At 39.3% G+C, this 26,310-nt stretch overlaps 2 protein-coding genes across 2 annotated transcripts; one reads left to right on the top strand and one right to left on the bottom strand.

Annotated features, from left to right (window-relative positions):
• The first annotated feature begins 987 nt into the window (after positions 1-987).
• On the top strand, positions 988-13,248 carry fam81b (family with sequence similarity 81 member B). The gene is made up of 8 exons (XM_033972478.1): positions 988-1,079; positions 2,999-3,206; positions 3,710-3,828; positions 4,010-4,139; positions 4,917-5,023; positions 11,089-11,212; positions 11,565-11,766; positions 13,115-13,248. The coding sequence occupies exons 1-8, from the start codon at positions 988-990 to the stop codon at positions 13,246-13,248; spliced, it is 1,116 nt and encodes a 371-aa protein (XP_033828369.1).
• A 755-nt stretch (positions 13,249-14,003) lies between these two features.
• On the bottom strand, positions 14,004-25,670 carry mapk1 (mitogen-activated protein kinase 1). Its single transcript, XM_055224454.1, has 9 exons — positions 25,332-25,670; positions 20,839-21,021; positions 19,351-19,540; positions 18,424-18,540; positions 18,235-18,349; positions 17,990-18,121; positions 17,741-17,850; positions 17,539-17,667; positions 14,004-16,994 (listed from the first exon to the last, which is right to left on the bottom strand). The coding sequence occupies exons 1-8, from the start codon at positions 25,475-25,477 to the stop codon at positions 17,551-17,553; spliced, it is 1,110 nt and encodes a 369-aa protein (XP_055080429.1). The 5' UTR covers positions 25,478-25,670; the 3' UTR covers positions 14,004-16,994; positions 17,539-17,550.
• Positions 25,671-26,310: the final 640 nt, after the last annotated feature.

The following is a 26,310-nucleotide window of genomic DNA, read 5'->3' as shown; positions in this document are numbered from 1 at the left end:
AGTCACTTTTACAGCCGTCCTCTTGCCTCAAACTGAGTCTTACAAGGATGAAGAGTCTTTAAGTGTCCATGACAAATGCAACATGATGCCACCTACAGTATATTTAGATTAAAAACAGATCCATAAAGCTGTGTAAAAGTCCTTGTGCTGATTAAAATGTCACGGATGAAGCCACTTTGGCACGGCCTTGACACACGAAGACAAAGTGATGTGCGATGGCTGTAGTTTATAGCAGGACTGTCCAGCGTAAAGGACAAACTAAACACCTAAGTCGTATGATATAAGTAAGCAACGGTGTACCAAGTTTGATTTTACACATCTATATACATCTATGGACAATATGAGCGATATCTCCTATAGTGAAAAAAAAAAAATCTGGCTCCTGCGAGAAGCCCTAAAAGTCCTAATGGAGATGAAAGAGAAGGAGCCAAACACTGCGCTGTTATTGGCATTTCCTATAGGTTTATATGGAAAACCGATGAGCCAGCAGCAGACGACTGAAAACCGCCCAGACGTTTATAATCTATATGTCAAACCCTGACACTGCTGTTTGGTCGAATACAAAACAAAAAACTTGATCTTTTTCTGCATTGTTTGCTTTAATTATGAAAGATCAGTAAGAAAAAGAGTGGATTTAGATTTGACTAGAGTTTAGATGAACAGTAAGTGTCATGTTTAAGCAATTATAGTTAATCTTGGTCTGCGTAAGTGTTTAGAAATGAAAAACATGTGGTATCTCTTGGTATCTATGCAAATTACATCACTTAAAACACATAAATTAAAGCTATAATTAACCATAACTGACATTTTACTCACAACTTCCCTTTTACTAAACCATTATGTCTGAACTAAGTTGTTGTTTTGAAATGTATGAATGTGATTAGCTGTGAAAAACCTCCTAGGAACTTTTTCATTCAGCTTCAAACGTCGTTCTAAGTGCCAGGTCAGATGGTTTGCTGAGCGTGCGGCTTTCAGCACATGTGACAAATGCGCTCTGACGGACAGGCCGACCCATTCAAGGAGTCCGCAGTGTTACCAAGTGACAACACAAACAAGCACAGAGACACACAGAAGCAGCCGTGAGTATTTAGAAGTGAATGAGTGGGATAAATGCAAAAAATACAGTCAATTATGTCTATTCTCTATATGTCTGTTTATCTACCACACAGTCTGAGTGAAAAGGTGTTAAGGGAACTATTTTATGTCATGTTATTGTGGTAAAATACATAGATAATAGATTGATAATAATAATTAAACAGTTAAATAGGGGCTTATTCCCTCTACCACCCTTAAGGACCATTTGTGTACATTTTTTAGGGTAATTTTGTTGTTAATTTTAATCAAATCTCACCTCCCGCCTCGATGCTTCAGTTTTGGGCTCTGTTTCTACCCCTGACAAACAAACCTGTCCCATTGACGTCCATTTTAACATCACTTTTCAGTCCGTTGTTATAGGCTTTATATGTGATGCCTTTTCATCCTAAGGAGTTATAAGAGCTGCAATGTACAGTTTTCACTTTCAGCTCTTTTGTCTTGAGTATCTGTGTAATCCCTCAGTCGTTCAGGTCTGATCCGTAGCAAAAGACAAAGTTTAAATCTGTCAACTGGAAAATTCATTGTAGGAGTGAAGTCGTTTTACTGCTGGTGGATATAAGGCAGTGTCCACCAGCATTTACTAAATCAACTTATTGTTCAGTACATGATACACGGAACAATCATTTTTGGGGTCAATATTCACTGTAGGTACTTTTTCTTTGTAATAGTAGAGACTTTTTCTCATATTTTTGTTCTATGATGAGATATACCTGAGCTGTAGAAAGTTCAATAAATCACTTCTATGACTTCTTAAATGTTTCAGTTATTGCAGCTCATGTTCATTAACAATACTGTGCATATTATTGTTTATCATCGATTTTTGTACATAATATATCATAGTTCAAAATGTGTTATCGTGACAGACGATATGAGTAATACTAAACAGAACACTGAAGATCAGGAGGCTGAAACTGTGGCCCTGGGTCCACACGTCAGCAAATGTCCAGGATTTTATGGCCCTCCTCAACACTTCGCCCATCCTGCCTAGATTTTAATTTTTATAGACACTTTATAAATTATATCCCATCATAAACTCAATATCAATACTTTTAGTTTGGTGCAGGCAGTCAACCTGAATAAAGATGGATCACAGAATGGTACAATGATAAATCTGTTTAAGGCGGCTTTGTTTGTTTGACTTTCCAGACAAAACAAGGCTCACTCTGCTCCTGTGATGCCATAACTTTAATCCAGACAGATTAATCCTACATGCTCTTTTATGTTTATACTTTCTTTCATTTCAAATCAGATCCCCTAATTTCATTGGTTGTTCTTTGCAAAATTAACTTAAACTGTTGGTAGAGGCAGACGTGTGAGTGATGATGATCTGAACAGTCAGACCAGGAGATAAACTGCAACAGTCAGACTCAAATCAAATAGTTGTTCATGTTTGTATCATAACATCAGACTGAAATGTTTCCCACAGAAACAAGCTTTGAAGAGGAGGCGCTTCTAGCTTCTAAATAAAAGTTGTAATAACTGAATGTAATAAACCGTGTATTTTAGCCCTTACTCTGTTGTTTTGTTAAGCAGTGATCAGTCATCAGTCCTATTAACGACGCTTTTTTATCTTTGGTCTAGAATGTCAAATGTTCCTGAGTTCCCTTCACATCACACCAGCCAGAGGTGAGACACTGGAGTCTGGAATTGTTTCAAGTTTTTTGAACAAATGGATTCAATTACACTGGAGCCACTGGTGACCTTTTCTAACAATGTGGTGAATCACACAAATAAAAAATAAAAATGGTTTACCTCACAACAGAGGGCACAGTTACATCACACCAATCAGGATATGGTTCAGGGATGACCTCAGGCTGCACAGAGCCCTATTCTGTCTTCCTCTGTTACACAGACAGTGTGCTGTGAGTGACTAAAATGGGCTTCTGCTTTGTCCCTGTGTGAGGGCTGATGTCCTGGCAGGTCGTGAGAGCAGTGAGGACAGGACTCTGGCTGTGCTGCTGGAGCAGGCGTTCAGGATCAAGGAGGAAGTGTCCTCTGGTCTGCAGAAGTGTGAAGGAAGTGCCCACGCACACGCCTTGTCCCATACACTACTGCAGAGCCACATCCTCATCATCACACGCATCGTCCAACAGCTCAGTGTCAGTGTTCAGGTACAGCAGATGTAAAGTGTCTGTGTTTGGGCCCATCAGACTAAACACTGTGTCACCTGAGGCTGCAAACTCACAGACTGACAATGGACTCACCTGCCAACTTCAATGGTTAAATAATAGAATAAATCTAATTAAAAAACAAATACATGAATAAAATTACTTATTTTTCAATATTAAACTAGAAGTATTTGTGTGAACAGAATCTGTAGGATTCGTCTGTGTGTAAAATATCCTTTATGTGAGTTAATATGCTCAGCTGTGACAGTGCACGCCATTTCACCCATTAAGATTAATTATGTGAATGTCATTAATTCTGCCTCTTGTAAGCAAGTCATAATTCAACCCATAAAATGATGCATTTAAATGAACAACAGCCATGTCAGTGGCTTGAGTTTATTGTCTTATTTACTAAGAATATGTCAGAATGCAGAAGGCTGAGAGATGAGTGACTGTATATAATAAAATGTTGCCAAAGTGTAAATGTTTGTGTTTTACCTGAGCAGATCCTCCAGGGTCAAATAGCAGAGCGAGACTGGGTTATGAGTGGAACCACACAGGCTGTTCAATGGCTCGACAGAAAGAACATGGCGAGCATCGGGGACCTGAGGGGACGAGTAGCCAGGTACGTTTACAACACAAACCAAAGAATTATTACTATTTAGTCACAAATCACAGACATATTTTTCATTTGCATCACAAGACACATGGAACATGGTTGAATGAAGAGCAACACAAAAGAGTAAAATGTTTATTTAGTTACTCTGTACCTCTGAGGGCGTACCATGTGTGTCCGGTGTCCTCAGGTGTGAGGCGAGCCTAGGACAGCTGAGTGCTGAAGTGAAGAGCTCAGAGCGGCATGTTCAGCGTCTGCAGCAGGAGGTGAACCAGCTCCGATCAGTCGTGGAGCTCGGGATTAAAAATGTGCATGTTAAGGTGAGGTTTTGATTTATTTAAAGTACTGAAAGTCTGCAGAGTACACGCTGTCATCCATTATACTCCACATTAGTGTTCAAACTGACAACATGATTTTGAAACAACACAAAACCCAAGATTAAACAAAAGCGAAATGAACACAATGTAAAATAATCTACAAATTCTGTTTTCTTTTCCATCTCTAGATTATAATCCATTTTTCATTACAATATGATGCAATAATACAATAGAAGACACTGAAATTTAAAACACAGAATAATAATAAAGTGTATTTTACCACTGTTATTGCTGTTTGAAGTCAAGATATAGTTCTGAAAACCATAAAGGAAATACATAAATGTGTCTTGTTTCAGTATCTGTTCAAATTCGTACAGCCCTGACTCTAGTTTTAGTTTCAATAGTCTGAGTTTCGATTTTTTTAACAGCCCTACTACATAAAAACAGTTGTGTACGAGGGCGGTGTGTGGCTGCTCTCACTAAATGTAATAGTCACCACTCACTAACAGGACCGGCACTTCCACTCTCAGTTTTAGTGGGGAGTAAATCACCAGGCAGCACATTAACTTTGGAGCAGTGGTCAAGCATGTGCCATAAAGATAATTGAAAATGCAGAGAAAGTGGGCAAGAGCTAGTTCTGGAGTCGCACTGGAGCCCGATAAGCTGGACTCAGCACAAATAGCAAAGGGGAGAGGTCATGTTACAGATACATACATAGAGGAGGCATTACAGTATTACATTACAAAGTATTTATGCTGCGTGCTGTGTGTTTATGTGCAGCTGCAGCGTGACCTTGGTCGACTGGAGGCGTCTTTGGCAGAAGTTTATCAGGCCCAAAGGAGCTTCAGGTCGGAGGTGCAAAGCCAAATCGGAAAAGTAGAAAACGAGTAAGGAAACATGTCACTATTTATAACACCAACATCGCAAATGAACAGTGGTTTTGGTACATTTTAATGTCTCAAAACTCAGTTAACACATTTGATTCAGTTGTGTTATGCAGCTTATTTATCCTGTGAGAAACTAAAGAACAGCTTTGTACAGGGTGGCCCAAAACTGATACTTACTGATGCTTTTAAATCCTATAATTCTTAAGTTATACTCACCAACTTTTAGCAGTAGATAAACTAAACCTTCTGAGATTTTTTGTCAATATATATGATTATAATTGTTCACTTACACCTGAACTTGTCACTACTTAAACTAATAATGTTCTTAAGTGTCCTCCACTTTCGTTTTCGCCCTGAACAGCCCGATCCAACACACTTTGCAGAACATTTTCAGCATTTCCGGGCTTATGTCTCTTATTTGATCCTCGATATTATGTTTTAAGTCGTTTATTAAGTTGTCTGAGGTTTATTCACAAACACCTTTTCTTTAAGATTGCTCCACAGGAAGAAATCGGGACTAGTCAGGTCTGTGGAGATCACATACTGCCCCCTGTCTTTGAAAAACACTTATTATTCCTTTAATGGCGTTTACACCCGTGGCGTCTCTGGTGTTAAAATGTCGAGTTTGACCCGTGTGACTCAAAGTTCCACTGTACAATGAGGGTTCGTTCCTCGGTGCTGTATTTGCTCAGATTAATGTCGGAAGGGTCGTTCTAAATGCTCTGGAAAAATGAAACAAAAAGATTTAGAAATGAAAGAGTTATGAATTTGTCAGTGACTTTTGGACCACTCTGTGTTACAGTTCAAACATTATGAGACCTCCTGGGCCCACATCAGTCAGTAAATACACTCACCTGAAGGATTATTAGGAACACCATACTAATACGGTGTTTGACCTCCTTTCACCTTCAGAACTGCCTTAATTCTATGTGGCATTGATTCAACAAGGTGCTGATTCATTCTTTAGAAATGTTGGCCCATATTGATAGGAGCATCTTGCAGTTGATGGAGATTTGTGGGATGCACATCCAGGGCATGAAGCTCCCGTTCCACCACATCCCAAAGATGCTCTATCGGGTTGAGATCTGGTGACTGTGGGGGCCACTGTAGTACAGTGAACTCATTGTCATGTTCAAGAAACCAATTTGAAATGATTCGAGCTTTATGACATGGTGCATTATCCTGCTGGAAGTAGCCATCAGAGGATGGGTACATGGTGGTCATGAAGGGATGGACATGGTCAGAAACAATGTTCAGGTAGTCCGTGGCATTTAAACGATGCCCAATTGGCACTAAGGGACCTAAAGTGTGCCAAGAAAACATCCCCCACACCATTACACCACCACCAGCCTGCACAGTGGTAACAAGGCATGATGGATCCATGTTCTCATTCTGTTTACGCCAAATTCTGACTCTACCATTTGAATGTCTCAACAGAAATCGAGACTCATCAGACCAGGCAACATTTTTCCAGTCTTCAACTGTCCAATTTTGGTGAGCTCGTGCAAATTGTAGCCTCTTTTTCCTATTTGTAGTGGAGATGAGTGGTACCCGGTGGGGTCTTCTGCTGTTGTAGCCCATCCGCCTCAAGGTCATGCGTGTTGTGGCTTCACAAATGCTTCCTCGGTTGTAACGAGGTTATTTCAGTTAACGTTGCTCTTCTGTCAGCTTGAATCACTCGGCCCATTCTCCTCTGACCTCTAGCATCAACAAGGCATTTTCGCCCACAGGACTGCCGCATACTGGATGTTTTTCCCTTTTCACACCATTCTTTGTAAACCCTAGAAATGGTTGTGCGTGAAAATCCCAGTAACTGAGCAGATTGTGAAATACTCAGACCGGCCCGTCTGGCACCAACGACCATGCCACGCTCGTAATTGCTTAAATCACCTTTCTTTCCCATTCTGACATTCAGTTTGGAGTTCAGGAGATTGTCTTGACCAGGACCACACCCCTAAATGCATTGAAGCAACTGCCATGTGATTGGTTGATTAGATAATTGCATTAAGGAGCAATTGATCTAATTTAATCCTTTAGGTGAGTGTAGTCTCATTATATCCAGATAAAGAACCAAAACAGAATATCGGCTGAACTAATGTCATGGTTCTGCAAATTTTCCTGGATTTGAGCTGATATTTGACACCAGCATCAGCATCAGTGCATCCCTAACTGAGACAAACATACACGCCTGGGCTGAATGATTTGTATTGTATTGCAGTTTATGTTTTTAAATTAAGACAGAACGCACATTGTAAACTGGTCATGAACATAAACTAATACAAGAATCATGTTTGTAGAGATCTGCTCAACTACAAGATAAGATGGGATATTTAGTTACTTGCAGAAAACACAGCTTTACTAACATAAAAGTGACCATTTAAACGGCAATGTGAACGCGTCAATCCACTGTTATGTCCTCAGACCAGAGTAAAATGGTTGTGTTCTACGTGTGCGTGGTTTAGTGAGAACCTCGCACCGAGCGGGGCTGTGGCGTCTGCATCCGTTTGTCACTTCACACAGAAAACGCTGAGAGTGCAAGAGTGTTTTATCACCTCTTCACTTTAATTTTATCAGGGTTAAAAAGAACTGTCAGCGTAAAACAAATGAGTTTTCGGACACATACATATGCAAAACGATTATTGTTGCGTTATAAATAGAGTCACGGTAACAAAGGCTGACGATACCACCTGCAGCGGCTCAGAAAACCTGCACAATCCATCAAAAATCTGTCACATATAACGCAATCTGTCTGAAATGAGTTCTCTCTGGTACCGGAGCGACACATGGTGCAGCTTTTTCAGGGTTATTTTTGATCTAAAGTTGGATTGTGGGTCGTTTTTGTTGAACATCTGAGGCCCACTCGACCCAGGGGAACATTGTGACTCGCAGTAAAGCAGCAAATCAAATCTAACTACACGTTTTTACACTGGTGAGGAGCAGATAAAGTGGAAAATGTTTGTGGAGAGAGAAAGAGAAGCAGAGAGAGAGCAGAGAGATGCACAGAGAGAGAGAGAGGGGGAGGGAGAGAGAGAGCGAGAGAGAGAAGGCAGAGAGAGGGACAAACAGAGGCAGAGAGGCATGCACAGAGAGAGAGAGGGAGGGGGAGGGAGAGAGAGAGCAAGAGAGAGAAAGCAGAGAGAGGGAGAAAAAGGAGAGAGAGACATGCACAGAGAGAGACAGAGAGAGAAAGAGAAACAGGCAGAGAGAGACAAGGAGAGAGAGAGCGAGAGAAAGAAAGCAGAGAGAGGGAGAAACAGAGGCAGAGAGAGACATGCACAGCGCGAGAGACAGAGAGAGAAAGAGAGAGAGAGTGAGAGAGAGAAAGCAGAGAGAGGGAGGGAGAAACAGAGGCAGAGAGATGCACAGAGAGAGAGAGGGGGGGAGAGAGCGAGAGAGAGAAAGCAGACAGCGGGAGAAACAGAGGCAGAGAGATGCACAGAGAGAGGGGGAGGGAGAGAGAGAGAAAGCAGAGAGAGGGAGAAACAGAGGCAGAGAGAGACATGCACAGAGAGGGAGGGGGAGGGAGAGAGAGAGCGAGAGAGAGAAAGCAGAGAGAGGGAGACAAAGGGAGAGAGAGACATGCACAGAGAGAGACAGAGAGAGAAAGAGAAACAGGCAGAGAGACAATGAGAGAGGGGGAGGGAGAGAGAGAGAGAGAGAGAAAGCAGAGAGAGGGAGAAACAGAGGCAGAGAGAGACATGCACAGCGAGAGAGACAGAGAAAGAGAGAGAGAGTGAGAGAGAGAAAGCAGAGAGAGGAAGAAACAGAGGCAGAGAGAGACATGCACAGAGAGAGAGAGACAGAGAGAGAAAGAGAGAGAGAAAGTAGAGAGAGAGGGAGAAACAGAGACAGAGAGAGATGTACAGAGAGAGAAAGACAGAGAGAAAGCAGAGAGAGAGGGAGAAACAGAGGCAGAGAGAGACATGCACAGAGAGAGGGAGAGAAAGAGGGAGAGAGAGAGAGAGAAATAGAAGCAGAGAGGGAGGCAGAGCGAGAAAGAGAAGCAGAAAGAGAGAGAAAGAGACAAAGAGAGAGATGCACACAGAGAGAGAGAGGAAGTGAGAGAGAACTAGAATCAGAGAGGGAGAGAGAGGGCGGCAGGGAGAGAAAGAGAAGCAGAGAGAGGGAGAAGCAGAAAGAGAGAGACAGAGAGAGGGAGAGGGAGGGAGAAATAGAAGCAGAGAGGGAGAGAGCGAGAGAGAGGGGGCGGCAGAGAGAGAAAGAGAAGCAGAGAGAGACAGAGACATCATTTTCACACATGGATTGTCCACCACAGAGTCCAGACCTTAACCCCACTGAGAATCTTTGTGCTGGAGAAGCTTTGTGCAGCGTCAGACTCCACCAGCATCAATGCAACATCTTGGTGGAAAATTAATGCAACACTGGATGGAAATAAATCTTGTGACATTGCAGAAGCGAAATCGAATACAATGCTGCACCGAATGTGTGACGTAATCAAAGCTAAAGGTGGAACAACCAAACATTAGAGTGTGTGACCTTTTTTTTTTTTTGGCCAGGCAGTGTATTTTTACTGACAGGAAACAACTCGGGCGTTGTTCATTTGTAATTTAAGTGATCACCTGCTCAGTTACTAGAACAACAAAGACAAAATATGCAAAGGACTTGGAAAACTAGTTAAAACACAAATAACAAACAGGATGGTTAAAGTTATTTTAGACTTAGGGATGATGGTATTAACAAAAACACAAAAGATATAGCAAAGGAATAGAATTATTACTTGCAAATGTTGGAAATAGACTAGTAAATGACATAAAAGAGCCAAAAAATAATCCTATGGAAACTAATAATATGGTCAGTACAAATGTGTTTTTATTGAAGGATTGGACAGATCCTGGTGTTAGTAAAAAAAAATACAGTTACAGGCTGCCTCACTAGTTACAAATACAGTTGATGTATTTTAAACTGGGACAGTTCCAAACAATATGAAAGGTGATAAAATAATTCAGATTATTCAAAAGTGGAGACCGTCATTCATTATGTAACTATAGACCATCTCATTGTCACTATGAGGAAATGAGGAACAATCTAGTTTCAGGGCGGGGCATCCACCCAACTGCTCTAATGTATTTAGTGAACAATACTGCATCTGCAACAGATAAGAAATACACAAGGTGTTTTCACAGACTTTTTATACAATTAATCATAAAACATACTACTACATACTTAATTAATTAAATTAAATTAAAAAAATATGTCTTTAGAGGAGCCACTTGTTCTTGGTTGATGACAGGTATCACTGTGTGCACTTTAAGAATGAAAAGTCAGAAATGTGCAGAATGACACGTGGGATGCTCCAGGGTTTATGATGAAGATTTTTATTTTAAATATAAAATACCTGTGTAAAATGTTGTGTATATGCTGACGACACCTTATACTGCTCTGGAGAAAATCTGCACCAGATTCTCACAAATGTAACAAGAAAACTTCACAAAATTAAACTATGGTTTGATGCAAACATGTCACCTTTAAACATTACTAAAACCAAATATATTATAATAATATATACTTCCATACCATTTCTTGGAATAATAATAATAATAGATCACACATTATCTTAAACAACACATAACACCTGCACAGTCCAAACTGTCAACGATTAATGTTTAAAGGTTTATCAAATCTGCATTAGATTTTGTTCTCTGCATAACCACATTTGACATATCACATAGAAATTTGACAGATTTCCCACTCATCAAATCTAAAGCCCGTTTTTAGTTCACAAAAAAAGCATTAGGATTGTCAATCGTTCCTCGTATAAAGCACTTAAATTCTTTGATCTAGTCAGTCTGTATTATGTCTGTATAAAGTTAGAAAACAACTGGTACCAGCAAAAACACTGTTTGTTTTAAATCAAGGAAAGATGCATTTAAAATACAAACGGTCAGAACTAATGTGAAAAAAAATGTTTCTGTTCAACGGCTGATGGGTGATCTTAAGAGGAATAACTCTATTTTTCACTTTAAAATGTTCAAAACAATGATATGTAACAAATCTAAGAATGAAGTTTAAGTCGTGTATGTGAAAAACTCTCCTCTGTGCTGCAGACTGTCAGAAAAAATAACACAAGTGGTGAAGCAGTCGAGTACGATGAAGAAGTGGACAGAACAACAGACTCAACACTGTGTCCAGTCACTTGAACAAAGCCAGAGACAACTACAGGGAAACATGGTACTTTTTAATCAATTTAACATAAACAAATATAAACCGATGAATTAAGAAGTATTAATTATTTTCAAGTTATGCTGCAGAGCTCATATAAACTCTATGGCAGGACTCAAAAATGCTATGATTTGGGCGATGAAGAAAACATTTAATAAGAGGAATTGCTGTTTTGAAGATATAAGCAGTATTTAAGTATCACTACTGCCAAAAACAATAATGTATCTGTTTATAAAAATTGATTAATATAATCAATATTAACCCCTTGAGACGTGGGTCACTGTTGCCTTTGTAGACTGAAAATGGCTAAACTTTTGACTCACTTACTGACAAACATTCAAAAGTTACTGCTGTGTTGTAGGTGAAGGCGCAGCGTGGACTCCTCGACAAACTGCAGGCCCTTGAAGGAGGTCTGGAGCAGTTGAGGAGTCAGCAGGAGCGGGCCGTGTGCAGTCAGGCCGAGCGGCTCAAAAACACAGAGACCGGACTCAGTAACAGGACAGAAGCGCTAGAGAAGATCCTCCATCATGAAGTGCAGCTGCTCAAACACAACTACCACAAAGGTCTGTCTGCCGCACACTGTCAGGAGCAGACAAACACAGAGCGCATCTGTCCAACCAAACACTACGTCAGGGAAAATGTATGTGCTCATAATATAAAGGCTTCAAATACTTTAAAGACTTATAAATACCTAAAACACTAAAAATAATCCAGGTCGTTTTATAGCTACTGTATGTACTGGCCATTCTTGTGTGCACTCATTCCTTATGAATATAACAAAACATAATATGGAGCAATAATTTACATCCACAGCCCTGGTTTCCTACAAATTTATAAGAAAGAAGCGAGTTTCATTTTGTGCAGTCCCTTAACCTTCAAGTCTGTTCTACATGAAGAGTTGGATAATACAAACTCAATATGCACTCAATGACCTTCCTCACACCACAGTCTTTGCATTTGGACCCAGAAAAAAACTGATTTGTAGAAACGACCCCTAAAGGAAACAGCGTATTAAAGATATAAAGTGTATGAGATTTGTTTTATCCTGTATCCTCCGTGGCCTGGCAGATGCTCATGGAGCAGGAGGCTCAGTGTTGGGCGTCTGTGGCAGCGTCAGAGCAGAGCCAACTCAAAACTCATTCCCTCCCGAGTCCTGGCAGTAGATCTCCAGGCTTTCACTCACACTCTTCATACGAGCAGGCCAAAGGCTGCCTCACTAAATAAGAGCAGAGTTAAACTGCTCAGTATATCACCCCACAGCCAAAGCTCTGTTCAGCCGGGCCATCCATCCTTCACTCTGCCCTCAGAGCAGAATGAGGACATGGAGAATATGCTATGCATAATTGATACGTGTCGTAAATATTCTATTCGCTGTAGGACAGAGATATGTAATGTCCCGTCCCTGTAACTGCAGGCGTCAAAATCAAACTGAAGATGAATTATCATTTAATATTAATGTTCTTTTTCTAGTTTTGTGTTCTCATCAGGCAGGTTATAACATTTTATCGAGCAAGGATTATAAAAAGAGTTTGTATTAAAATAACTGATACATTAAAGGTGAACCATGTAACTTTGCTGTGAGTCTGCTCGGTGCTTGTCTCCATGGAGATGTTGTTGCTTTAAGTTGAATGTTAAACTAATAGGGCATTAAATGTGTATTTAACAGACAAGAAGATGATGTCACCAGGCCACATAACTGGTCAGATCTGTGGAGAGGCAACTATACTCACAGTAGATTGTATGTTTTTAACACCCGTATTTGAAAAGAGTATGATTAATGTTTAATGCCATACTGTGGAACATTTTACGTAAAACAGCTCCATGAAGATATAGTGGACCCCCTCACCAGTGAAAGTTACAAGGTGCACCTTTAAACTGAAAACATTTGACACTTGTATGTGTTTTCTTTAGGGTTCACGTCTGTGCACGACGCCATTGAGACGCTGAAGGAAGTAACAGACCTCAAATCTCGCCTGGAAAAAGGAAAAATTCAAAAGAAACTCAACCACATTTGTGAGAAAGTTGCAAAGCTGAGTCATGTGTAAATCTAACACAGCACACACGATCTGACTTGAGGAAAAACCTGGAGCAGCAGTGGACTCTAGTGGAGAGCCCAAAACACACCGTGTCAAGATCATGAAAAAGTAAAGACTCTGATCATTCTGAAAACGACATGACGCACGTGAAATAAATATGTATATTTTTATCTGTGTTCATGTAAAAGATGTCATTGCTTTACCTGGAACGCACAGTAAAGCATAGAACATGTCCAAATGAATAGAGAGACCACCAGGCCAAGTTACGGACCAGATTTGTGGAGAGGAGAGCCCACTCAGAATACTTCTAGGTATTTTGGCAATTAAAATATCTGTGATTAAATAAAAGTAAAATAAGTTTATTGCCAAACTGTGGAGCATTCGAGAGTGGAGCTTTCCAGGCAAAGCAATGGCATCTCCATGGAGACGAGTCGATAGCATAGACTCAGAAAAGTTACATGGTGCACCTTTTATGCTAGAAAAAATAAATGTTACTGTCACCTACCAAACATTATTATAATATATCCAGTTCATGGTGAGAAGGTAGTCTCAAAGAACTGCCAAATTCTGCAGGTAGAAAACATAGAAAGTCATCTACAAGGTAGGCACTAGAGGGCAGTGTTGAGTTTTGGCTAATGCATTACTAAAAAGTTCTGTAGATTATTAATTCCAACACATGAAGGGTTATTTTGTGAGCAGCTAATGGGATAAAAGTCTTATTGAATAGCTTATTTGGTAAAACAAATATAAACAATTCAAAACACTTCAAATTGACATTTTTAATAGCAAAGAAATGCTTCGTTCAAGTCAAATCCTTCACACAACAGCAAAGTAAAACTTGACTCATTTCAAACAATTACTATGGCAGGTCTAACAGAACATTTTTAAAATACAACCAAAGACCTCTTTTCTTCAAAATGTTAAGTACACAATTAAAGGTTTATATTGATCAAAACATACAGAGTGAAGTAGTTCCACCGAAGACATTTCAAACAAGATTAGTGTCTGATAGAAACATAACATTCATTTTTACAATAAAAATATTTGCACAAAAACATCAAAAGAAAAGGCTCAAGGAATAAGGAAAGCGTCAAAAATATAAATGTTTCATTTTTTTCGATATAGTCACAAATCACGGTTGTGGCAACACATCTCTTAAAATTTTACAGAAATGAAAAAGCGTCCCCCCCCACCATGCCCCCGCCCCTCTTTGATTGTGTTCATTTTCATAGAGCAAATCTGCAACAAGTCCCCCACTAAACAAAAGCTGCACATCAAATCTTGGATATCAAGACTATCAAAAAGGCACAGACAGACAGGTTGCACATAGAGTCAGCAGAAGCTTAAAACAACTAATCCCAGGTTTATAGTGCCCTCCCACTGAACACGGAAAAGACTATCTACAGACCAGTCAAGTCCCGGCAGGCACCTCGGATTACAAGCCCCAACTACTGTAGAAGTGCATTTCAAATGGACACGCAGGTGTACTGTCTAGAGCAAAGGTGAGGAGAATTAGAGACACTTCAACCTGAAACCTCACGTCAGATGAACTTGGTAAGAGCAAAGTCATTTTTGAAAAAAATACATTTGTCAAAAATGGCATTACGTGCAACAAGATAAAACACGACTGGGCAAACTTCCAGTTTTACAGTAGCTTCCCAAGTTAAACCACAGAAAATTGAATCTGAAAACCTTGGACATGCTGTAAAGACACACCTGAAAATTCAGTATACTTTAAATGGACACATAATTATTTTCAAGTAATTCATTCAAATTACTTTAAACAGTAGAAGATTTACATCATTTCTTCTTTGTGCAAAATGCCAATTTACATGATTGCATGAAAATTCATGAAGGTTTCAAATGGTTCATTTTAAATGATTTAGACTTCATTTTAATCCAATACAAATATTCCCCTTTACAAAATTATTTTGCATTAAACCAACAACTCATATCTGAATAAACTTATTTTGTAAATACAGAATGCAGAGGAAACAAAACCAACAGTTCTTAAAAGTTACGATGTTCATCTGGAACATGTAATGAAGTTGGGAGGGAAAAATGAAGATCATAAATAGATTTTTTAAAATAGCTTTTAACTGAGGTCAAATTTGACCATTTTATTACTAAGTGCTTGAATTTCATAGAACTGAGTTTTATTTATCAGTTTGTTAAGATGTATTTTTTGCATTTCGCTGTTTCAAATGAAAAATAGGAAAAAACTGAATTGATGACGTACCAAAAGATCAGGAAATACACAAGCTGATTCATTTAAAGATGTACAGAAATATTCTCACTTCAAAATGTGTAATTACAATTTTTTTGTTAAACAGTCTTCAATTAGCAGTCAAGAGCTGTGAAAATGTGGTACTGCCCATTTTCTACTTGGTACTGACACTCAGCAATAATCGTAAATTGATGTGCAAAGTTACTTCATTTCACTCAAATACAGAAAAAAGGTTTTGTAATTGGCATTACTATATATATATGTATATATGTATATGGTTATTCTCCTTTTACAAAAAGATTTACATGCAAACCTTAAAAAGAGAGGGAACTGTTTTTGTATTACAACAAAGACAAAATGAAGCAAAAGAGGACAAAAGCACCATGTGATCGGAAAGTGTGATATACCACAAAGGTAGAACTAAAAGAGCGCAGGCACTCCGCGATGGGCTGGCCCGGCTTGAGTGGCACTTAACATTGTCGTCTTTGTATACAGAGCTTATAACAGTCATGCAAAGAGCACAGTAGAATTCCAACAAGGTGGAAAAGAAACTGAAAAAGAGACTGACAGAAAAGAACAAAAGGGAGGCACGACCATGTTTTTGACATACAAACTTTTCTCTGAATCAAACCTCACACGATGTACACACTGCTCGGAAAGAAGCAAGCAGACAGGTTTCATGGCCAAGGCAAAACCCACAGCACGAGCCTAGTTGTTGTTTACTTGATTTTCCATTAACTTCACTTCATGTGAAAGTCAATACAAAAACAAACAGGGGCATTTGAATAGATACTCAAATAAAGCAGTCGCATAGATACTCCCGATTCATCTTCTAAATGCACTTTCCATTAAAATATTTAAGACTTTTATGTTATATATAATATACGTTTCTATTTTTGTGTATACATTTGATTTGGGGCATTCTTGTGTGTCAAGGATTTAAAATACATAAACTATGATAAAACAGACAGCTTTTGAAGAGTGAACCCTCTTCAGAAATGGCTTTTGGCCCATGAGGTCTCTGGCTAACTCTGACTTGTTGCATAAATCGGTTGGTTTTCCTGTAAACAAGAAAATATACATCCTCCATTGGGACAGTGTGACAGGTAATGAAATACTAAAGATACATGATCGAGTAGCGTTGCTCGCTTGTTTAAGTCACCACAGCACAACAGCTAGTTTATGACTGCACTAAACAAAAGAGTAACAGGGAATAGCCAGAGCCACACAGCCTTTGACACACGCAGACAATGGTTGATCGTGGCTTTGAAACAAATACCACCCAGAACTGCAACCTGTGATATGACCCTCTCCTCCCCTCACCTCCAACAGAGTCAAACAAAATGACTGATGACTGATTTGTCGAGTCCGGTCGCCATTCCTGAGCAAAGTGAACTTGACACGCGAGACCCAAGGGATCCAGATGATTTGGACAACGAAAGAGGAAATGAAGGTTTAACCAAAAGTTACAGCAATGTAGTAGAGAGGGGGAGGAGCAGTGGCAATCCAGAGGCCAGTCCACAGATCCCTCTGGAAGAACAATCACAGACATGTAACATGACAACACACTGTTCATCCTTCTACATTATATTTCATTATACTTTGTAATAATATGCAACTGTTATGTGTCCCACAGTGGAGTGAAATCCTGCAGTGGATCTGCACGTACATTTTACTCACTTTTTCAAAAATTAAGAGTTTAAAGGCACAGAAGCTTATCAGCTTGTGGCATCTTATTTCCATTAATGCAGTTGTTTTCAGTTTTCTGATAACTTAATGATTTATAAAGTATCAGGGACAGTTTTTAGTGGTCATTAGTTAGCACATAGCTGATTAGCCCCCAGAAGTTTTCAAACTTGTATTGATTTCCTGAAAGCCTATGGGAAAAATAAAGATTTACTTCTGAAAACTCAAAGCGGGCGGTTAATGTTGAGCTCCATGAGGCAATTAAGAATAATGAGATGCAAACAAAAAAAACAGAACAAAATAAATCCATAAAAAAGGCACGTAAAGAGAAATAAGATATTACTAACTTAAGATAGACTGACAAAGCTTATAAAAATGTGACTGACCTGTGAAGGGTGTTAGGACCTAAAGCCCGGTTGGAAACGTGCCGTCTCTTCAAAGATGAGCTCCTTTAGTGTCTCTTTGGGTAAATCATCTAGCTCCATGTCAAATTTAAATGGTGCCTCAGCAACTGGCTGCACAGAAATATATAAAAAGTAAGAACTTTGCCAGCGTAACACATTTTCAGAGTTAAAATAAAGTCCACACCTCATCTGTGGGATCATAGTACTGTTCCAAGTAGGGATGTGCTAGAGCCTCCTCCACCTCAATCCTTTTGTGAGGGTTAAAGGTCAACATTTTGTCCAGCAGATCCAAGGCTGTAACACAAAAACTGTTAGCAACTGTCCTTTGCACTCAGTCATTACATCATTGAACCAGCAGAGGGCTCCACTGTCATACACTGATATACACAATACCTGTCTGGACTTGTGAAACATTTTATTTTACACATCTGACCTTTAGGGTCGGCATTGGGAAAGAGGCGATTCCAGGGAACTTTGCAACGCAGAGGCAGCGATAATAAGTAGTTTCTTGCTTTAATGTTGATGATGCAATTGAGATCTTCTTGAGAAGGAGAGCCCAGAATCCCTAAGAAATTGATAAATAATGTAAAAACAGTTATGTTTGAAAGCCCAAAAAGCTATAACATTAACATTCAAATATTAATTGTTACTTAAATGCATGGCATGTATAATTTTTACCCAGTATGTGGTTAAGTTGATCCAGGTAGTGCTTTCCAGGGAAAATTGGCCGATTGGATAACATCTCTGCCAGAATGCAGCCAACTGACCAGATGTCTATGGACTTGGTGTAGCCCTAAAATTACAAAACATTACAATTATAACTATGATTAAAAACATCTTGCTTTGTCTGAAAATGAGTTTGCGTACCTTGGAGTTGAGCATGATCTCGGGTGCTCTGTACCAGCGTGTGGCTACATACTCTGTGAGGAAACCGGTGTGGTCGTGGTCAGGGTCAGCCACACGGGCCAAACCAAAATCACAGATCTACAAAATAAACAAAAACAAATCCACTTTGAGTAGGCTTGTATCAAGGGAGCACTGTTATAGCATGGTTGAAAATTCAAAGTAAAATTTTCATTGATTGATGCAAGATGGAGTGAGCCTGTATTGTTGCCTGTCAGTTTTCAGCTTCCTCCCTCATCTCACCCAGTTCTGTTCTTATTAGTTCTTATTAGCCATTATACTCTGGGTCATACATGCAGGGTTAAAAATGTCACCCATTGTCTCACATAGCAGTGTCTCACATAGCAGACATAACTCATGGAGACAACTCGTGCAAAAATAACTAATCTTTTCTTAATAAAAGCTTAATCATATTTGAATTTTACTCGTAATTGTATGGCCAATCTCATCGATTCACAAAAAGACAAAGTTTAGTACTTCCATGTTTTAATCCAATTATCTTGTTTGGTTGTGAACCTCACTTGGAGCCGTGCTGCACCAGCCCCAGACCCCACTGGGAGCCAGAACCCTCCAGGGTCAGACCTTCAAACTTTACACAGTGGAGACACTTGCAGCCTGTTCCCTCCAAAGTGAACCAGTGGAAATGAGGCTATACAGTCTGTGCTTGGGGCATGGAAAACCAAATCGGCTGGAGGGAGCTGCATCAAACTCTCTCAAAAGAGAGTATCACTTTGAACAGGAGTCAGTACTCAGCCCTTTTAGATCAATATTACAATTGTAATAATGTAACAATGAGAAAAGTGTAAAATTATGATGTACGTGTTTTAGTTTAATACTAAATACCCAAAAGAGCATAACATGTCTACTTTAAAGCAAAACAAATGCTTTGACCTTGAGATCACAGGTGGTGTTGAGCAGAAGGTTGGAGGGCTTTAGATCGCGGTGCAGGACGTTGGCGGAGTGGATGTATTTGAGGCCTCGTAGAATCTGGTATAGAAAGTAACAGATGTGATCGTTGCTCAGGTGCTGGGTTTTGAGGAGCTTGTACAGGTCAGTTTCCATCAGGTCCTGGACAATATAACTGCACAAAGTTCAGGAAATAATCCGACAATGTAAATCTTTGTTCATACCAGGAACAGTCGATGCTTTAACAGTACAGGCTGGAGATAAGGCCGCACTATTTAAATATTTTTGGGAAAAAAAAGGTCAAATATTTTCTTAAAATTTTTTCTTACATGTATTGCGTCTGTGATTAGATTTATGTTATATTTAAAAAGTAAAATGCTGTTCATAGTTCACACTGTAAACAACTCCACAAGAATTAATATTTAAGAGACTGAAATATGAACTGCTGTAAGAATCCCATGAATTTCAGAACAGGTTTGTAGAGTTGACAATTACAGGAACAAGACTTTCTTAAAAAGACAGGGCATTTTATTCTCTGCTGGGAACTGTAATATACTCAAGTCCATTTACCTTTTATTCATCTTATTCATGCTGCTTTGTTCATAGGTCAGAGCCACTTGTTGTACATAATAGTGTTGTAGATTTATTTTATTGCAGTGTTGTGTTCAAGTTTATTTTCTAATATTTATCTAGATTTTTAAGTGCCTATTTCTACTCTCTTGCTGTTCTTAAACTGTGCATTGCAACAGTGGAATTTCCCCATTGTGGGACAAATAAAGGTTGTCTTCTTATATAATTGTAGCCTTTGTAATTTAATAACTGTGCCAGCTGAAATTATTTAGATTCTGTTGTGATGTTTTGTGCAGCCCGAGCGGGAAATATATCAAATTGATAATTAATTGGAAAAAATGCTGAACTTGAATGTCAAGTATAATCTTATGAAATACATTTTAAAAAGGTCAGATTAAAATAATGAATAAAGCAAACTTGCAATGTAATCTCTCAAATAAGGGTATGGAGCGATATTTTTGCACTTTTGTGGATAATTTTACAATCTAATACTTACCATTACAAGCACTTTTTGCACATTTCTGATGCACTGTCAAAATGTTGTTAGAATATTGTCATCAAGATAATTAAAAAAATAAAAATAATATTAATAAATAATAATTTGTGCCAGTATAACATCCCTATTAACAAACTAAAGTAAGGGTTGAATCAGGATTTAAACAGAAGATTCATTTGTGTAAAACATACACAACAATGTGCAAGATTTAACAGTTGGCTGCTAGGCTACAGTGAACAGGAAGCCTGCCAAAAGCAAGAGGACAAGTGGCTATTATGTAACAAAAAGCCCCTCTTCAACAGTAACCAAACATCAGTGACAATGTACTATCTGAATAGATCAGGGGACACTTAACAATGTTTGTTCAGAAACATCAGCTGTGACGTTTTAACAAGGCAGAAGGATACACGTCCTTCATCTGGTCAATGGAGGGAGCGCGGATGATGTCGTTGATTCCAATGATGTTCTCGTGTTTGAAGCGCAGAAGGATCTTGATCTCTCGGAGCGTGCGCTGGCAGTATGTCTGGTGCTCGAAGGGGCTGATTTTCTTGATAGCAACACGGATTTTGTTGTCCCGGTCATAAGCAGAGCTGAAAGGCACAAGAAAAACAATGGGTTAAATTATCAAATGAAAATGTAATAAGATACAAGAGCGTACTTTATTGTCTCTCCTTACACTAGTCTGTTCTAAATATACATAGGAACATTCAGTTGTAGAGGAAGATGGTGGTGCCAGCAGACGGCGTACAAAGCAGTGTTTGGCCCTTGTTAGAAGACACTACCTCCTCCACAGTGTGGGAATGCAGCCCAAGTGCTGAGACGTCTGCTTTACTGTATGTATCTGGCACTATCGTGCAGTAGAGAGTACGCTTTACAAATACTGTACATTGGAGCTGCTCGTACACAAAGATGGTAATTCACACCTGCCATGTGATCATTGCATAAGTGAGAAACAGGACAGAAGAAACCCATTTTTACTTTCACATTCAAAAACGTACAGGTATGTTATTATAACCAACCAACCAACCTGACTGAACAGCTCCCACTTACAATGAGAAAAGAAAAGAAAAGGTGTCGCTATGGAGATGGGGTGTAGAGACTGCAATGTAAACACAAGTGTGTCCGCCTTCAGAAAAAGGAAATATGAGTGACCTTCTTCCATTTGTATCAGCCCTGTGCTCCTGTGTGTGTGTATTTGTGTGTGGACTGTGTGGGAGGAAACAGCTCTCCATGTAACTGTTACAACAGAAGTTTCTCATGCTCAGAACAGAGACAAGGCCTTTCCCCAAAATCACACCTACTCCACACAAACTCAGCATGTCACGTCAAAAGAGCTTTTACTCTATCGACAACTCAGTCAGTTTAGTTCTGGACTCTGGCTGACCATTTTTTTCTATAATTATTATTTTTAAATCTTTTAAATTTGTATAAAAATGGACAAATACACCCCACATTTTCTGATGTGCGGCAGTGTAAAGCCAAGCCCAGGACGCTCACAGCAGGCTTTTGTGGTGCCTGTGTCTTATCTACACAATCTTTACAGCTGATAAGAGCCATGCAAATGCTGGTGCACAGTTTGGACCTGTACAGCTGTGGGAGCATGCTCAGAGCGCACTGCAGGAGTACAGGGGGCAGGGTTTCCATGGAGACCACAATACAAGGCCTCATACTGCAGCCGCACAGTTATGCAACAGCCTGCTCTGTTTCCATGGCAAAGTTCAAGGGGGTGAAAGCCCACATTTAAGGGCAGCTGCATTAAAAAAATATGTGATATGTGCATCTCTCCAATAACTAAAGACAAACTTTACTGATCCGAAATCACTGGGACAATTATATGGATACAGTAGTTCAAAAATACAAGATAAAAACGACATCTCATTAGAGTATATGGTGATATGAAATTCTTATTCCACAGAGACATAAGGTCGTCACTCAGGGTCATGGTTAAGATTGTCCCTCAAAAGAAAACTGTAGGAGAAGTTTGGTCATTAAGAATCACATGCATATTGTACATATAACAGGTTGCTCCAATATAGTCTGGTGTCACAAACACAGTACCAGAAATATATAATTTATAAATGATATCCTATGATGTCCATTCTAACTCAACATAACAAAAACAAGCAAAAGGATTTTATATTTACAACCTGAACTAATGGTTTGCTCTGTGTCCTGTCCAATGATAACTTAAATATGACGGCCAGGACTAACTGGAACACACAAAGACTGAATTAAAGAGATCTCTTAATAATAGAGCAAACTAAGGAGGAATCAAGTCTAGTCTTTAATGCATCAAAACTAAACAGGGAAAAGTGCCAGAGAAAAAAGGTTTTTCTTCTCTCTAGGCCTGTCACAATAACATGATAAATAGCAGAATGAAATGCAACAAATAAATAGCAGAATGAACAAATTTGAATGAAAAATTTACTTATTCATCCCTCTACAGCTCAAATCTTATTGTATTACAACAAAAATAACAAAAATCTCCACGTTATTGCAAAGAAAATCTACACACGCCAAATATTGAGCCCAAAAAAAAAAAAGTTTGCTGTAGCTTTCTAGCGTGATCTGCAGCCATCCATTCAGGGGCAGCGCTGCACTTTTCTTGTGTCGTAGTGGCAGCAGAAATCATCGACACAGTTTTCAAAAAGTCAACAGGCTTGTTTCTGCTATTAAACTGTTTCAGATGAATATTGTCCATAATCTAAAATAATGATGCACAGATGTCATAGATTATAATTATACAGCAGACAAAAGGAGGATACGTCTTCTTTAATTATAAGTTTGCTGCTGCATTGCACTGGGTGACTAATCATAATTTTGATTATGATCAAATAATTACGATTATTCCTTTTTTCCATAATAGAGCAGCCCTAGTGTTAGATTTACACACTGCATTTGGACAAGGTACTCTCACTCGCACTTTAGAAAAGGACTCAAAAACAGCACCACTCAGAGCTGTTCAGTCTGAACACTGCGGCCCAGGCAGAACAATATTCTGGTCTAAAAAAAGACGACGAGAGGATGCGTGCAAGCTGATCACATTAGACAGTGCTGCTACAAAGTCATTACTTTATAAACCATTTTAGCGTCATATTAAGCACTAATGCAGATTTTTCAGCATGAGATGATTCGTGAATGCCTAAACGCACAGAAGCTTTGATTTCCAATGCAACAGTGTGCGCGAACGTCTCACATCCTTCCTAACCCTGAAGTCATCACGCTCGTCTTGGTTGCTACGCTATAATCACACAAATTACATCGCCTCTTGAATTGCACAACAGGATTTCAGAGTGTCAAGGCTCTCATTCTCCTTCCTTCTCCCATTGGCTGCAACGTGGTGGTACTGATGTCAGAAACAGAAGGGTTGCCATGGAGACGGGCGCCACGGTGGCATTTCAAGAGGACGGCTCACGGCAGAATGAGGCTGAACACCGTCAGTGGCGCAGACAGGTCGAGCCGACAAAAGTCCAGCAAAATAAATGGCCAAATAAATAATAATAACTTCTGTGCTACAACCAATAAACAACTGATGATAATTTGTTCATTTTTTCTATATTACATTTACTATTTTTGGGTATTACAAATACAGCATTGGTCAATATTGTGTAGGAAGAGTTTGTCCATGTTCAAATGATAAAAAAATTAGGACTACTGACATAAATAGTGCATTTCTTGAAGGGTCAAAAGTCTTATAACGGCATCCATATCAGGAAACAAATGCGGCACCCATGAATACATTATGAATAGTGTGAAGTGTTAAGTGGGAATTATAATATTGTAATCAGGTACTATTTGGTTTGTTTCTATTAGCTGTTATTTTATGGTTCCAATAATCCCACTAATCCTGAAACTGAAACAACTTCGTAACAATGAACTCTCTACACTGTCTATTCTCTATTCTCTTCTCATCACCTCCTGACACATACAATAGTAATGTCAACATGACTGAAAAACACAGAGCATGTGCTTCCAGATCATACAAGTGAAACAACTTAACCTGTAAAACATATATAAATGCCTCTTATGTAGGCAAGCTCTTGAGTTTAGTGCCAAAAAGTAAAGTTCAGAATGAGGAAATAGATTCTTCTGCATAGGTTATTGTCCTCTGCTGTTTGAGATATCAGAATTAAGTGTATTTGAGATGCAGTGTTCTGAGGAGCAGCTGTCTTCATTTCTGTACCAAAGTGTGTATGACAGTTCTGTTGTGTCATTTAATAAACTTCATCAACCCTTGATCCAGTTGTTAAAGCATGTCATTGCAAGAATATTGCATAGTCTGATTCAGATTTGCAGAAGAAAGAAATTTACATTATCCAGGTTAAAGGTCTGCCATGATTGTGTACAACCCAAGACTTATTGCACTTCTTTATGTGGACAAGCTCTTGAGTTTAGTTAGCCAAAAAGTAAAGCTCAGAATGAGGAAACAGTTTCTTCTGGTAATCTGTTTTTCTGCCAAAAGAGTACACAACACCATTACAACAACAAAACCTTATCAGACTAGTATGCTAATGTCCAAAACATAATGTCCACTAGCTAAAATGTCTACATAGCTAGTACAATCCAAGGATAAGTCCACACAGCCCATTACCGGTGCAAGAAAAAAAAAACAAAAAAAAACACTGACAGCTTGTTGCATGCAAGTAGTAGTCTGCTGTAGCTGCAGAGCAAAACTTATGGGCTAAACTTGTGCGTATAGTTTGTTGTTCTGTACATTTGACATTTTATAAAACATGAAAAAAGCAGGACACTCCTGGTGATGTGGCGGAGCTAGCCGTTGGTTAGCAAACAAGGCTACATCTACAGAATTTGTGTGCATTTTGGCGTAGTTTTCGCCAATAAAACGACAGTGACAACAGAAGTGGATGTGTACAAAAGAGAGTAAAGCGTGTTTCATTACCACACCATCCCGTAGGCTCCCTCCCCGATGTAGGACAGGTTGCTGTAGCGAGGCCCGACGTCAAAGGCCTGCCCGCGGACCAGCTCCGTACCTGGCCCGGGGCTGGGGCCGCAGCCAGCAGGGGCAGACACCGCAGCCGTCGCCATTACGAGGACTAGCTTTTCTACTAACTACGCCGACGAACCAGGAAGATTAGAAGAGATAACGTGTGTGTGCCCCGATCCGAAGCTCCTATCTGCGAGGATTACGGCGGGCCTGGGACATGTAAGGAGTGTTTGTGTGTGTCCGTGTCCGTTCAGAGCGAGCACACTGCTGTAATGTAGAGCGGAGGGAGGCTGTGAGCTCAGGCACAGCGGCTCCACTGCAGGAAATAACGGAGGCGTCACGTGACCACACCGACCGCACAATACTGTCTTTTACCCCCCCCCAAAAAAAAAGTCTGGCTCATGACTTTTTTGGGGGGGTAAGTATAGAATATTTTGGCTGTGTTGGGATCTTTGCAACAGGTTTGTGGAACGTGAATCCAAGATAGTATAGATTTTTTTTATTTATTTATTTTTTTTTTTTGTGTGTGTTGTTTTTTAGTGTTAAAAATCTTTGTTTACAGATTTCCACAGACTTAATTTTAACAGTGATGCTCAAGGGGAAGATAACTCAGCCAAACGCAAGGTGGCGATGTTGTTGTATAAGTAAAATTATTATTATTATTATTATTATTATTGTTGTTGTTGTTGTTGTTGTTGTTGTTGTTGTTGTTGTTAATCTATTTTTATTTATTTATTTATTTATTCATTTATTTTTGAGTATACTGAGTGTCAAAAATCTTTGTTTACAGATTTCCACAGATTTAATTTTAACAGTGAGGCTCATGGTGAAGATAAGTCAGCCAAACGCAAGGTAGCGATGTTGTTGTATAAGTAAAATTAATATTTAAAATTTTTATTTATGTATTTATTTATTTGGGTATACTTAGTGTTAA

This window comes from Periophthalmus magnuspinnatus, chromosome 9 (genome assembly GCF_009829125.3).
Source record: "Periophthalmus magnuspinnatus isolate fPerMag1 chromosome 9, fPerMag1.2.pri, whole genome shotgun sequence".
Classification (NCBI taxonomy): domain Eukaryota; kingdom Metazoa; phylum Chordata; class Actinopteri; order Gobiiformes; family Gobiidae; genus Periophthalmus; species Periophthalmus magnuspinnatus.
The sequence above is the reverse complement of the archived record's forward strand: the minus strand, read 5'-3'. Positions and strand labels throughout refer to the sequence as shown.

Coding starts and splice junctions, on each gene's coding strand:
- fam81b (XM_033972478.1), top strand. CDS start 988: ATGCGCTCTGACGGACAGGCCGACCCATTCAAGGAGTCCGCAGTGTTA. Junction 4,140..4,916: donor TTAAAAATGTGCATGTTAAG/GTGAGGTTTTGA, acceptor GTTTATGTGCAG/CTGCAGCGTGACCTTGGTCG. Junction 11,767..13,114: donor CAAACACAACTACCACAAAG/GTCTGTCTGCCG, acceptor TGTTTTCTTTAG/GGTTCACGTCTGTGCACGAC.
- mapk1 (XM_055224454.1), bottom strand. CDS start 25,477: ATGGCGACGGCTGCGGTGTCTGCCCCTGCTGGCTGCGGCCCCAGCCCC. Junction 19,541..20,838: donor ATTGACCAGATGAAGGACGT/GTATCCTTCTGC, acceptor AACTTTGTGCAG/TTATATTGTCCAGGACCTGA. Junction 17,851..17,989: donor TCCCAATGCCGACCCTAAAG/GTCAGATGTGTA, acceptor TTTGTGTTACAG/CCTTGGATCTGCTGGACAAA.